Consider the following 13966-nt stretch of genomic DNA (forward strand, 5'->3'; position numbering starts at 1 on the left):
GAATAAGCTGCATGGTGCTAAAATCAAGATTTTGCATAGGGAATCGAGTTAGGCCCACCGTCGGCAAGGGCGGTGCGTTGTACATACGCTTTGCCTACTTTTCACAAAATCGCAAACGTCAACTACCTGTATTTTATTTAAGGATTATGTATTAACTAATGATTAAATGATACAATAATTATATTCCACTCGTGAGTCGACTTGTACCAACTAACTTATTTAAACCAATTTTTAAAAATTTATTGTAATTGCTCCTACAATATATGTAGACACTTACTTAAGAAATATATAAATAAAAGTTATTTTTTGGTATGTGTATAAATAAAAGTTATAATACCATTTGAATAATTTTGGGAGATTAGAATTTCAGTTTATTTTTTAGGAAGTTTCTTTTCAATTAGTGATAGTTTGCTGGTGCGTAAACTTTTCAATCAGGACTGTCCGGATTATTCATATGCAGGTTGTATTATAAGGCATTGTGAGAATTTCAAACGACACTTTAAATCAGTGTTTATCAAGTATGTTCCTCGATCAGTGAACAAGTGCGCTCATGCTTTTAGGTAGGGCTGCGTGTTCTCTGTCTTGTCATATTAGTTGGTTTTCAAAAAAAGGCTGAACACCAAGGTTTTCATCTATTCTTGTTTGTATTGAATGTTTTGTTTCATGATATTAATATTATTGCTTTGGTTTTCAAAAAAAAAAAGAAAAAATATTATTAAGTTAACATTGTATTAAGTTGAATAAAATTTGAATTTATTTTGGTGAGAAAAAACTTGTCCTCACTATTTGAGGGTATATTAGTACAACTTTACTCTATAATAACCTACAAATTTCACAGGAAATAAAAATCGCACTAGAAATATCCCATTCAACGAGCTTGATCAATAGAGTATTGAAAAAAAAATTGTGATATTTAGGTGAGAATGTTCCATCCACTTGGCCACTTTTGAATTTATTATTTAGATAACTTGGGTTCAACTTTTATCCTTAACATTTTAAACATTAATTATTTTTGGAATAGGGTCAAATAGGTCATTCAACTACACACCAAAATGCAATTAGGTCACCGAACACAAAAAAAATACAATTAGATCCCTGAACAACGTAAATTAATACAATTTCACCAAAAATGACTTGTTTACTTGTTGTTTTGCTGACGCGTCAGTTACCGAATTTAAAACTAATTTGTTAACTTCTATTTTAATAATTTTAAATATTAATTATTTTAAAATTTAAGAAAAAAAAATGCCAAAGACGAAGGGGTCTCCGGACAGCGCTGCCATGGAGACGAAGAGATCGCCATGGCCGGCCGGAGACGAAGGGGTCCCATTCATCAACAGTCTTCACATTGATAAGTAGAGTGTAGAACATCCTACCATCCGATATATATGAATTGAACTTTGAGTAGCTTGGGTGGTTGGTGTTTGTGTTGTTGTCCCATAGGGCATAGATTCAAACAAGACTTTCTTAATAAAATGGGTCACGGAATCCCATGGTGTCATCACATACTTTGGTCAATGTCAGTCCTGAATTATTATTGGTGTAAATGTTGTCTTTCAATTTTCAAAACGGTACATATATTGCCCCTCCCGTAACGGACCTATATATGGTTACGTTACCCGTTAGTTGGCACCATTAAGTAAGAGTAAATAGGTAATTTGCTTTTTTGCCTTTTCCCTTTCCTCTTTGTGTTCGACGCTGATGCTTGGAGAAGAGACGACAAAAGACGACTTCCTGCTGCGATTTTTCATCTTTTTGTCTTCATCGATTGTTCTCTTGCCGACGACTAGGTTTCTCCTTCTTCCTATTTTCTTCTTCTCTTCTCCTTAATTAATTGCGTTAAACAGTCTTGATTAATTATTAGAAGAATTGAATATGATTTTAAGTTGGAAATTTTTGGGAATCAAATATGTCATCCACCAGGTGCTATCTTTGGATTTCGGAAGCCGTTTGTGATCCATTCGTTGGCATTATTTACTTTGTATGTTGATGAATATGTTGTAATATGGATGCTAGGAATTTTTAAATGTTTTTTGCTTGATGCATCTTTAATATACTGTAAAATGTGATGTTTGAGGTTCTTGTGAGTAGTTATTGGTGTAAATGAGAAAGGAGTTTGTAAAAAAATAATTGGATTGAACTGGTCTAGCATCTATTCAACATTGAACAATTGAAGCAGTCATACTTTGTTTAACAAATACTTGATTTTATTCCCAAAATTTTCCAACTTAAAATCATATTCATTTCTTTCAATAATTAATTAGGGTTGTTTATCACAATTATTTAAGGGGAAGAAGAATGAAAATCTTTGTTGTCGGCGGCAGGAGAACAATCGACGAAGACAAAAGAAAGAAAAAAATTGCAACAAGAAGTTGTCTTTTGTCGTCTCTTCTCCAAGCATCAGCGTCGAACACAAAGAGGAAACGGGGAAATGGAAAATAGAAAAAAAATTTACCTATTTACTCTTACTTAACGGTGGACACTAACAGTTAACCATAAGTCCGTTACGTGCCGGGTGGGACAATATATATACCGTTTTGAAAATTGAGGGGTAATATTTACACCACTAATAATTTAGGAGTGGTATTGATAATTGGCATATTATGGGAGGAATAAATTACAATTTTTCATAAATTTTAAAATATCATATATTGGTAAACAAAACTTTAAAATACTTATGAACCGAAAGTGCAATTAACCTAAAAAAAAATGATTTATTTTCAAATTTAAATCACTTTATTATTGCAATTTGTGCTTTTTATTATATTAATAAATATAAAATCCATAATGTTTGATTTCATAAATTAAAAACGTTGCACATTTAGTAAAAACTTAATTTACCCACAATATTTAAAGTAAGAATCAATTGCTTCATACGTAAATATATTTCAGAAATATATTATGGTTTCGATTTTGGCACGTTACGTTATTAATAAGGGGTTGATCTTTAATTTAAATATTTTATCCTAAGATATTGAGTAATGGAAAATGATTAATTAGGAAATATTATTTTTATTAGTACATATTTTAATCTCATTGGATAAAGAAAAAAAATTGTGAATCAAAATACTTTTTCTTGAAAAAAAGTACGTATGCAAATCGAAATATCCATCTTAATGTTCCTAAGGTGTGACTAAGTAGGTGAAGTATAATTTTTATATTAAAATATCACGAGTTCAATTCTTGCCAACCCTTTCTTAGTGGAGTCGTCCTATAAAGTCTTTCTAGTATGGAGTATTTCTTATATATGTATGATTTGTGGATTATGCCATGAGAATGTTTAATTTGTGAATACTTTAGAATAGTGATTGTGAATTTTAATTTCCTATTACTTAAAAATTAAACTATATATATATATATATATATATATATATATATATATATATATATATATATATCAAATTCTTTATTTTCTCAAATATTATTTGAATTTGAGAATCTCCCTATGTTACCTAAAATTTATTAATTATCTAAAAAAAAATTGTACCAAAATTTTATATATATATTCAATCAAATCCTTTAAGACTTAATACTATATCTAATTATGGATACGTGATTTTCTTTTAAATATTATGAATTATTTTTTGTGACATATCACCTTAAAATTATAAAATTATAACACTCGCTCGAGTACCAGTATATATATATATATATATATATATATATATATATATAAGTGGAAGGTTTCCCCTCCTTGGCATATAACAATTGGTGGAGAATTGAGAGGTATAGAAATGGGGAGAGCTCCATGCTGTGAGAAAACGGCAGTGAAGAGAGGTGCATGGAGCAAAGAAGAAGACCAAATCCTCATCAACCACATAAATAAATATGGCCATGGAAATTGGAGAAATATTCCTAAGAATGCTGGTATTTGTTTATATATATGTGTATGTGTGGAGAAATATTCCTAAGAATGCTGGTATTTGTTTATATATATGTGTATGTGTGGAGAAATATTCCTAAGAATGCTGGTATTTGTTTTTATATATGTGTATGTGTGGAGAAATATTCCTAAGAATGCTGGTATTTGTTTATATATATGTGTATGTGTGGAGAAATATTCCTAAGAATGTGTGTGGTATTTGTCTATATATATATGTGTGTGTGTGGAGAAATATTCCTAAGAATGTGTGTGTGAGATAAGTTTAATGAATCTAATGATTTGTTGTTAGGTTTAGTGAGGTGCGGGAAGAGTTGCAGGCTTCGCTGGGTGAATTATCTCCGTCCGGACATTAAACGGGGACACTTTACAAGTGAAGAAGAGTTTCTCATTGTTAAGTTGCATAAGATTTTTGGGAACAGGTTAATTTGTAGTTAAATATGGTTACAATTGACGAATAATATTAACTTTTAGTTGATTAGTTGAAAAAGTTACGAGTTTTGTTCTGATACGGTTGCAAATTAAAAATGTTTAAAAGACATTAATTTATAATAGCAAAAAAAAAAAAACATTACAGTTAAATTTTGTAACACTTTTTTTTGGTCATTAATTAACAACAACGTTAAATTCTACTATGTAGATGGGCCTTAATAGCTGCAAAGTTGCCGGGAAGGACGGACAACGAGATTAAGAACATATGGCACACTCGTCTGAAGAAGAGATTGCACGAGTTCGATATTCCAGCCGATAATCAGGTCGCCGGCGACACCCTCAAAAACGACAGCGCCACCAATTTTGAGGGCGCGGCGCCGTCGCCGCCGGCGGAGGACAATGATCCTGCCACCAATAATATTCTTCCACCACATTCAAAATCCTCAAGTGGTGCTGCCGGAGCTGCTGCGGCGGCCCCAAACAATCCCTCCGACGGCGGCTCAGCCGGAGATGATGATCAGTTTTGGACACAAATAAACGACAAATCTGGGTTTGAATTTAACGGCGCCGACTTTAATGTCGGTGGGGTTGATCCAGGCAGTCTGCAGTTTTGGCAAGACCACCTTTTAACCTGGAATGATGATGAGTTTCTGGATCTTTGGAATTAATCACTGTTACCATTTACCAGGCTGCAAAACCCTTTGTGTTTTCGTTTAATTTTACCAAATAAATCTGGATGAAATTTCAAGAATTATTATTGTATATTCGCGTGACTAGAAAAATCCGTCACTATTTGATGATCCCCGCATTGTATCCCATATAGTAAAAGATTTCAAAGAGAACGATAAATCAATTTAAGTTGTCATATATAACTGGATGGTCAGATCAGCGGCTTAAACTAAACCAAAAATGACAAGAAGGCCAAGAATGAATTTGTGTATTTACCATTGCATGAAGTTAACAATCCAAACGAACAAGAAGAAGATAAGAGGTTAAATTAAACAAAAAAGGAAAAAATAAAAAGAAAAAACCAAAATAAAATAAAATTAGCTAGGGATCGGATCACTTGTGGACCTTGTAAACTGGTACACACTGGGTTTGGTCTTAGACCTATAGAAAGCCCTTTTCTTCTTTGATGTGAGGTTGTGAATGGTGATGGCTATCTCTCCAGGTTCTCTAATGTGGAACGAATTCCTGACTAAACCCGTTAATTTCTTGTCCGATTGAAGCAACACGTTATAGGAGCAATCGTCTTCCGGGACGAATTCTTCCTTGTACATCACCTCGTTCCCCACCACCATCCAATCCCACGTTATTGTCATGTCAACCTGTCACCATTAAAACATCTGGACTAAACCTGTATTATACTCAGACTAATTCTCATTCACACCGGACTGGCCCAATTAAGAGGATCAGATTGAATTTTCTATTTATACGATAAGTGGTTCGAACTTTTGACCTTTTTAAGGGACAAGAGTGAGGAGCTTTTATGTATATATTTACCTGATTGGCAGGAATCTTAATGGTGGAAATTATGCTTGGTTTTAGGGTTTCCTCTAGGACTTTGTCCTCCGGGGAGAACTCATCGTCTATATCTCTTTTGATGCCACCATAATGCACCTGCAATTGTTCAGCTGGAATGTACCTGGATATATATGCAATAATATTATATATATAGAGAGAGAGATCAAATAATATATATAAATATCCAACAAATTAAAACCCGGATCAAATAAAATGAAGTGGTAGGTACCTGAGGAGTGTGTCTGTAACTCTTGCTGGCTTAACAAAGATGAACTTGGTCTTGCTTCTTTGTTGTATCACTCGTAGGTTGAATGCATGGAACGTGGAATACCAGATAGGAACGTTTATCACTATCTGCAATAATATAATGCTTAATTAAAACATTTAATTTGTTTTACCAAAACTGTAAATTATTCGAGTCACTGGGGAAATAGCAATCACTATTTGAGGGTGTAGGTAAACTCACTCTTCAACCCTAATTGACACAGAATCATAAAGAGGATTATATAACTATACGCACATTCTTGTAGATGAGTCCTGGATAATTATCCTGAACTATACGTAGCATTTTCCTGGTAATCCAGCGGACCTCTTTCATGGCGGTTCCCGGCGAGTTCCTGAGATCCGTGACGAGAACTAAGGAGTGTTGGGCGCCGGGTTTGAAGTCGAGCAGCCGGATTCCCTTCTCCAGGCACTGAATCCGCCACCGGACTAACTCCTTCCGGTGCTGATTATGTGTCCCCCAGATTTCTCTCTGCAAATCCTTCTTCTTGAAATTCCCCAGCACCTGGTAACAAATCGGCCGCCCTTTCCTGTCCTTCCCGTTGGTGAACCACATATTCTCCACCTCCGGGCTGAATTCCTCGTCCAGAATCCCGTCCACTCGGTGCTTTGTCCGCCACCGCAGCACCTTCCGCAGCGCCTTGAACGCCTCCGCCACCTTGTAATCCCTCGCCTTCAAGAAACTCATCAGGACCACGTCCGTCCCCTGGTGCCCCTTGCTCGACAACAATGGCACCCCCCATAGCGTCATATCCCTCTGGTTTTCCAGGTTCCTCTTCGAGAAGATAACCTTTAATTTATTTCACATTAATTATATTAGTTTCCTTTCAAACCTTGCAATTTCAATCCATATTTTTTTTTTGTAAAAATGGTCCTCTGACGAAAAATAGGCCAGAAGAACCATTTTTGCAAAAAAAAACAGTGGTGGATCCAGATTGCAAGGTTTGAAAGTCGTGCATCAAACCTGATAGTACTAGAATAGTCGTGGGACCAAAAGTGCGATAACCTTCTCGGTGTCGTTCTTCTTCTTGTTGTACACCAGGTAGTTGCTGAGAATGGCGTCTTCTATCCGGCCCCGGAAATCCAGCAACGCCATCTTCGCCGACAGCTTCATCTCTTCGCCGTCGTCGTCATCCTCGTCGTCGTCCTGAGATTCCGGGCCGAAATGGATCGGCTCCGACAGGAATTCCTGGTCCGCTTCATCGTTTATGATGATGCTGCGGTTGTCCTCCTCCTCATCGTCGACGTCCAAGGAGGGGGACACATTTTGCTCCGGCATTATATTATATATTATTATTGTCAACTAATTTAACGTCGTCGTCGTCGGCGTCTGATGATGATCGGAGGAGCACGCGCGGCCAGAGATCTGTTTCCGATCCGGCGATGGACGTGTCTCCCCTCCTCGGCAAAAGAGTTGAGTCACGTTATAAATATATCATCATATGATCATCATAATCATAATAATAATAACATCGATCGATCAATTTTGTGAAGAACATGCAAAATACTGTTTTATCAGATTAGATTTATGTTCCAAGACGCCGTGAATTGGTTTTGCTGCCGCCAATTGCGGACGCCTTTGATCCTAATTATGGACTATTATTCATGCCAAATTTGTTGGTTTAATTTATTTTTAACCCATTTATAGTATTTATTTGTTTAAAAAGAATACATAATTACAACTCGGAGATCAAACTCATGTATACATAACAATATCCTTACAAAAGCTACTCCTTAATAGGGCTCGACCTAAGGGAGCAACTTTGTTGATGTTTGATTAAATTAGTTTTATTTCGTATAAAATATGTACATTTTTTTTTTTATATGGAGTATATATTTTTCTACAAAATGAAACCAATGTCTTTATGTTGGGCACAATTATGTTTTTATTTTTCTTTTGTGCATATAGCTAGTATATAGTATCCTCATTATTATTTAAAAGATTAATTTAAAATTAGTTCGAGTCGCACGTGCAAATTTGTAACTATACTAGTTTTTACCCATCATCTCGAGTTATTAGGTTACATACTTACATTTATGTTATTTATATTGTAAAAAGACACTTCTTCATAAATTAATATTAAAACAGAATTGAGATTTTGTTTGGTGACAAGAGAAACACATATATAACAACTATTCAAGGGTGTATATCAGTAATCTTCGCTCATGTGCAATAGCCCTTAAATCACATATGTGAGATAAAACCGTGATAAAAAGTCCATTTGCATAGGCTCAATCAAAAAATTATTGACATAAATCAAACTCATGACCATAAAGTACAATAATTATACATTTATACTTCACCCACCCAACCATCTCTTTTGGACCAAAATTGATACTTTTACCCCTTAACAATTTCAGCTTGTAAGGTATCACACTATCACGGGAAGTCTATGATGGCTAATTTGGTAATTTTGCCAATCCAAAATCGATAATGAAAATAATCGTAAAAATGAGCAGAGGTTTTAAGATTAGAACCCTGAAAGCCTAAAACCCGACTCCGGCGAAGACGACGACATTTGAGCTACGGCAAGAACGCAACCCAATCGGCGATGGTTTCCACATCTACCTGGATCCGCTACCTAGCTAACAAAGCCGAGTATGCGTATCATCTCTGCTGGAAGGTCACTTTCTCCTTCTCTCTATTCACTCGCACGCATACATAATACGCATCGATTATATTTTCAACTAAACTCTTGTTACTACTGTTTCAATACGTGCTTTTGGTAAGATTGTTCTGAAAATTTGGTTCATCAAACGATTGCTGATTGAGCATTCCGAAATTGTGGACAATTAATGCTTCGTTTTGTGGGGTTAATTTGGTGTATCATGCTTTGAGATTGATGTTTTATTCCTGTATTCTCGAATTCTCGAATTGTTTGTTCTAATTTTGGTTTATCGAATGAAAGTATTGAGTGAGTGCATATGGATTACGAATGTTGCCTAGTAATCACCGTTTGACAGTTAGGTCAAGTCTCTAAAACATTCCCTTTGAAAGCAGAGTGAGGTTGATTGCATTTTCTATGCTAGGCCTTTATGATGCAGATTATTGGAAGATATAGACTTGGTGATACGCTTATTATGTTCAATGAAGTAAATAACATCTGATTTAAGATTCAAGATAACTTTTTATGTAGTATGTATTAGCTAAAATGAGTTTTGTTTATCGTACTGTGGGTTTACCAAGTTTATCTCCTCTCAATACCATAAAGTGTAGGACTTTACGGAGAGGAAAGTAACGAGCACAACATAACTAAGGAGGCTTTATTAAGTGGATGACTGGATGTATTATGCATTTGTTTGGTCTTGAAGCCATTTAAAAAAAAAAAAGAATTGTGTTTTGATTTGGATAGGGATGGCAATTTTTATCCAACCTTGCATTATTCTTTAGTGCAAAGCAAGACTCTAATCTTCATATATAGAAAATATTGAGTAAGCTCCCAAATTTTGTGTGAAAAGTCAGTCTCAGGCAGAATATTGATTGCGGGCTAAGATTTGGATAGGAAATCCTTTGAGAAGAATGGAGATTAAAAAACACCATAAAATACAGCAATAACTAGCTCAACAGATTTCAAATGATCCATGAGGTCTAGGTTGGCTCCATCCTATGCAATTCAATGTTTATCACTTTATCTTGGGATTGATAAATGATGGTATCATCCCTAGAGAACCTATATGCAATTAATTGGCAGATGTTTGGACTTGCAAGATGACGTTGATGGATGAACTTTATGGGTGTAGAGTTTGAGAAGTATCCTTCAGCTTTATTTTAATGCAAGTGCTTCAAATAGCTATTTTTGCATTTCCCTAGTGGGGGCAAGAGGATTTGCTTACCAATGTACTATGCCTTGTTATTGGTGTTTTTTTTTTTTTTTTTTCAATCCATCCCAACTTCTGGTTGTTGTTCATTGTGGTGGTTGCACATTTTGTTGCAGAACTACACTGCAGGAAATATCACAGAGAGAGAAGCTGGTGATGCCATATTTAAGCATTTCTTTCAAGGAAAGTTAACATTCGTGCACTTCAATAAAGGAGGAGAAGAGATGGCACCAACAGTAGGAGCTCAGGGTGGAACCCTACTTGTGCGGAAGATACCTATGCCAAATCCAATGTAAGTTTATATCATTCAACGGTATATGATGAGTTATTTTAGTGCTAAAAAGATTTCTTTGCTCTGAATCATGGACATATGGTTCTTGCTTAGTTTCTTCCCTCCCATTTTTCAATACATGCAAAGTTGAGATAAATCAGTCATTAGCATTCCTCTGAGATAAAGAATGCATCGGAGTTGACTTTTCCTTTGAGATGATTTTTTAGTGGTAGTAGAATAGTATTTCAGGTTAAAGGTTTGCTCTCATTATTTTAGTCAATGGAAGCATAAACACTACTGCCCCCCCCCCCCCCCCCCCCCCCCCCACACACACACACACACACACACACACACAAAGAAAAAGGAGAAAAAAAACACACCCATACATATGTGTGTGTCATTTTGGTTAATAAACTAATATTGTCTTCATTGTTTTGTTTATATAAGCATTGAACAAAAATCATTGACGTCTTTATTGTGATTTATCTTTTACTTTCATTCTGAAAGTTTCTTTTCTGCACGTATATATAATACCTATTTTTACAAGAGGAAAACATAAGGCTGTGTACATTGTCCTTATCCAAACATTATATGAAGTCAGCATATGATATGTTTCAGTAGATACACTACGCGTCACAGGTCTATGGTTAACGGAGGAAGCAGGTGGTCTACCTATGGTGGCTGGATATAGAATAAGAGAGGAGAAGTTGGAGGAAGAAACTTCCTTTTGATTTTATTCAATTTCCAACTTAACTTGACAAATTAATATTCTCCCATATATATAGGAGTTACAACCAAAGATATAAGGAAATAATATTCTAAAACTGCTAAACTAAATATGAAGGAAATATAACTAAACTAGTAAAGGAAACAATATAACTAAACTAGTAAAGGAAACAATATAACTAATTTGATCTTTAGGTAGTGTGAACTAGTTGGGCAGCAGGATCTGTAATGTATCATTATACTAGATTTGAACTTGTAAACTATGAAAGTAACTTAAAATCACTTGAGAGAAAAAGAGTAATTGAAGTAAGTGAAGTTTTACCATTCGAAGTATTTATCCAAGGTGAATACAATATACACAAAAAAACTCATAATGCTTATTGATTGAACATTTTAGAGAGCTAAACACTACAATAATTATATGCTAGTTGAGAAATTGAATTTCTTTGAAAGCACCCTGCTTCTGCACCAGTCTTTCCATGAGCTTTTGTCATGCCTTTTGCCTTCATTTTCTTTAAATTTGAAAAGGTTTTTGTAGTCTACAAAATAAAGTAACAAAAACCAATGCTTTATGTGAAATGCTCTCTTTTAACTGAATCTATGTTCTTTTTTTGACCCAACCCATAATTTTTTCTCTAGTCATTATAGGAAAATAGTGGAATAATTTACTAATTTCACTATATCCATGAGTGTTGTAAATTCTAGTGGGCTCAATTGACCTCACTGTTAAAATTAGCTCTGCTCATGAAAGTTGGCTTTTATGATTTCATTTGTGTTCTTCATTCGATTTTTTCTTAGAGTTCATATCATTCTTTCACAGGAAAGTTTTTGTAGGAGATGTTGTAGTCCTTAGGGACCCTGTTAAGCATGACAATTTTCTGGTGCGGAGATTGGCTGCCATTGAAGGATATGAGATGGCTTCCACTGATGAAAAAGATGAACCATTTGTACTTGAAGAAGATCAGTGCTGGGTAGTAGCTGACAATGAAAACATAAAGCCCAAGGTATATACACTTGTCAAAATTTTCGTTCTGCATTATCTGCCTCAGTGCCTCTGCACATTCAGTTTTCTCTTTTTGTTTAACTTAACCAGAACCTTAATTTCACCTACCACAACTCCACAAGTCTGATACTGTTCAAAAAGAACTATTTCACCCCACAGCTCTGTAATTTGCACACACGCTCTGAGATAGTATTTAGATTCATTTTCCTTTGTCTAATAACAGGATGCAAATGATAGCCGAACATTTGGCCCCGTTTGCATGGCTGATATAATCGGTAGAGTTATTTACTGTCTAAAATCAGCTGTTGATCATGGCCCTGTTAACAACAGGTTTGTTTTCTTATCGTGGTTCGACTATTTATGGTACGTTAAAAATTCTGATTGTAATAAAATATAGTTGTTTTTTTTTTTTTTCCAGCAATTTTAGCATCCAGAAGGATACACCTGTGCTTGAAGTCGAGCTGGATGTGGACGAGATGGCAAAGAATCACAAAGCATAGACTGCCAAGAAAATGCGTAGATCCTTTCAGTTCAATCATACCATTCTCTGGTTTATTCTGTGTGCTAGCATGATTTTATTTATACCGTGAGCAATTATCACAAGAATAAGTCATTTCCTGTGGGATCGTAGCTAATTTATCATTTTTCACCCATCGAAATACCCATTTCTAGCTGTTATTCTGTTAGTTTACCTTGCTTTCAGATGGAATCATAGCATGGAACTAACTAAAAAACGACTAATGGTCAAGAGATTATGTTGTTGGTTATAGACTAGTCTCCATTTATTGAGGGGTTTTGGTGAAGCTTTTGAGAAAAATTACATATGTGGTCAAGAGATTATGTTGGTCAATTTCTTTCGTGCCAATTGATATGTGTCACACCAACAAAAATTAAAATGAAAAGATGGAATACGTTTGGTATTATTGATCTTATCTGCTTTGGAGTATAATTAGACGAAAAGGAATTTGCGCAAGTTGTATTATGCCCCAATATGGCTGATTGATTGATTGCTAGCTAGAAGTATATAACACTTTTTAAGATATCGTGTCATGATAAAATAAATAAATAAAATGCAATATTCTGTGTAATGGGCTTGATCGATAGAATTGAACACATGACTTTTAAATATGAGAGTCATATTCCACCCACTCAAAGTTGTTGTTATACTATGGACCAAGGTCCAAGGTGGACCTTGGTTCTAAATTACGTATAAATTGTGTACTTTTAGCATTGGAATTGTGAAATTCTATAATATACATTTTGTCTTTCTAAATCAAAGCACATAACAGCTGTAGAATGTTTACAAATCCTAATATGTTAATATTGTGTGACTGCAGTATTTGAAAGGAACTTATGAATATAAAAAGCTAATCAATTACATATATGTTAAGATTGTGTGTTCGTAGTATATAAATTGTGAACATTTAATATGTAAACTGTGAAAGGTGAACCCGAGTCCACTGAATAATTTGCCACCCACTCAACGACCATTTTCATTTGAGCATATGCATTTATTTTTTTTAATAATATGATTTTATGTTAAATGATTTTTGTATATATAAAATTAAGATTTGACTAAGTTATCTTCCTGAACACAGAATCCCCTTTATGTTTTTCCCTTTTCATATGTTTCTTACGTAGGTTCTCTCTTCTACAAATCTTTAATTTCTAAATTTGATTCTTGCCCATACCAAACATAAAAATGTTTGGATGGAAAATTCTGATTCCTTTTTAAGGGCACATTTTATACTCGTGCATATAAATTAAAGCAATTGAGTTGTGTCAAACCGACTTCTATACGTTTGAGTTTGTTTTATCTATCTTTATCTAATAATTGATTTTAAATATGATTCGTTTACCATTATAGAGATGGCAACGGGGTGGGAAGTACACTTTCCGTCCCCGTCCCCGCTTTCTGTCCCCGTTCCGGTCCCCATTCTCATCCAGATGAAAAATTGAAAATACTCCCCATCTCCGTCCCCGCATAGAATTAGGCGAATTCCTGTTCCCGTCAACTCTTAATAAAAAA

At 34.8% G+C, this 13966-nt stretch overlaps 3 protein-coding genes across 4 annotated transcripts; 2 read left to right on the forward strand and 1 right to left on the reverse strand.

Annotated features, from left to right (window-relative positions):
• The first annotated feature begins 3734 nt into the window (after positions 1–3734).
• LOC109158805 (myb-related protein Myb4-like) lies at positions 3735–4980 on the forward strand. Its single transcript, XM_019306706.1, has 3 exons — positions 3735–3873; positions 4179–4302; positions 4521–4980. The coding sequence occupies exons 1-3, from the start codon at positions 3735–3737 to the stop codon at positions 4978–4980; spliced, it is 723 nt and encodes a 240-aa protein (XP_019162251.1).
• A 242-nt stretch (positions 4981–5222) lies between these two features.
• On the reverse strand, positions 5223–7542 carry LOC109161292 (patellin-4-like). Its single transcript, XM_019309627.1, has 5 exons — positions 7125–7542; positions 6357–6908; positions 6066–6190; positions 5816–5957; positions 5223–5640 (listed from the first exon to the last, which is right to left on the reverse strand). The coding sequence occupies exons 1-5, from the start codon at positions 7395–7397 to the stop codon at positions 5359–5361; spliced, it is 1374 nt and encodes a 457-aa protein (XP_019165172.1). The 5' UTR covers positions 7398–7542; the 3' UTR covers positions 5223–5358.
• Positions 7543–8558: 1016 nt separating this feature from the next.
• Positions 8559–12857, forward strand: LOC109158067. Of its 2 annotated transcripts, XM_019305895.1 has the most exons (6): positions 8559–8742; positions 10054–10229; positions 11755–11938; positions 12161–12267; positions 12356–12471; positions 12534–12857. In XM_019305895.1, the coding sequence occupies exons 1-5, from the start codon at positions 8671–8673 to the stop codon at positions 12435–12437; spliced, it is 621 nt and encodes a 206-aa protein (XP_019161440.1). In that variant the 5' UTR covers positions 8559–8670; the 3' UTR covers positions 12438–12471; positions 12534–12857. The 2 variants fall into 2 exon arrangements, with proteins under 2 accessions (XP_019161440.1, XP_019161434.1); XM_019305889.1 differs by having other exon boundaries at positions 12356–12848.
• The last annotated feature ends 1109 nt before the right edge of the window (positions 12858–13966 follow it).

Source organism: Ipomoea nil, unplaced genomic scaffold (genome assembly GCF_001879475.1).
Source record: "Ipomoea nil cultivar Tokyo-kokei standard unplaced genomic scaffold, Asagao_1.1 scaffold0302, whole genome shotgun sequence".
NCBI classification, from domain to species: Eukaryota; Viridiplantae; Streptophyta; class Magnoliopsida; order Solanales; family Convolvulaceae; genus Ipomoea; species Ipomoea nil.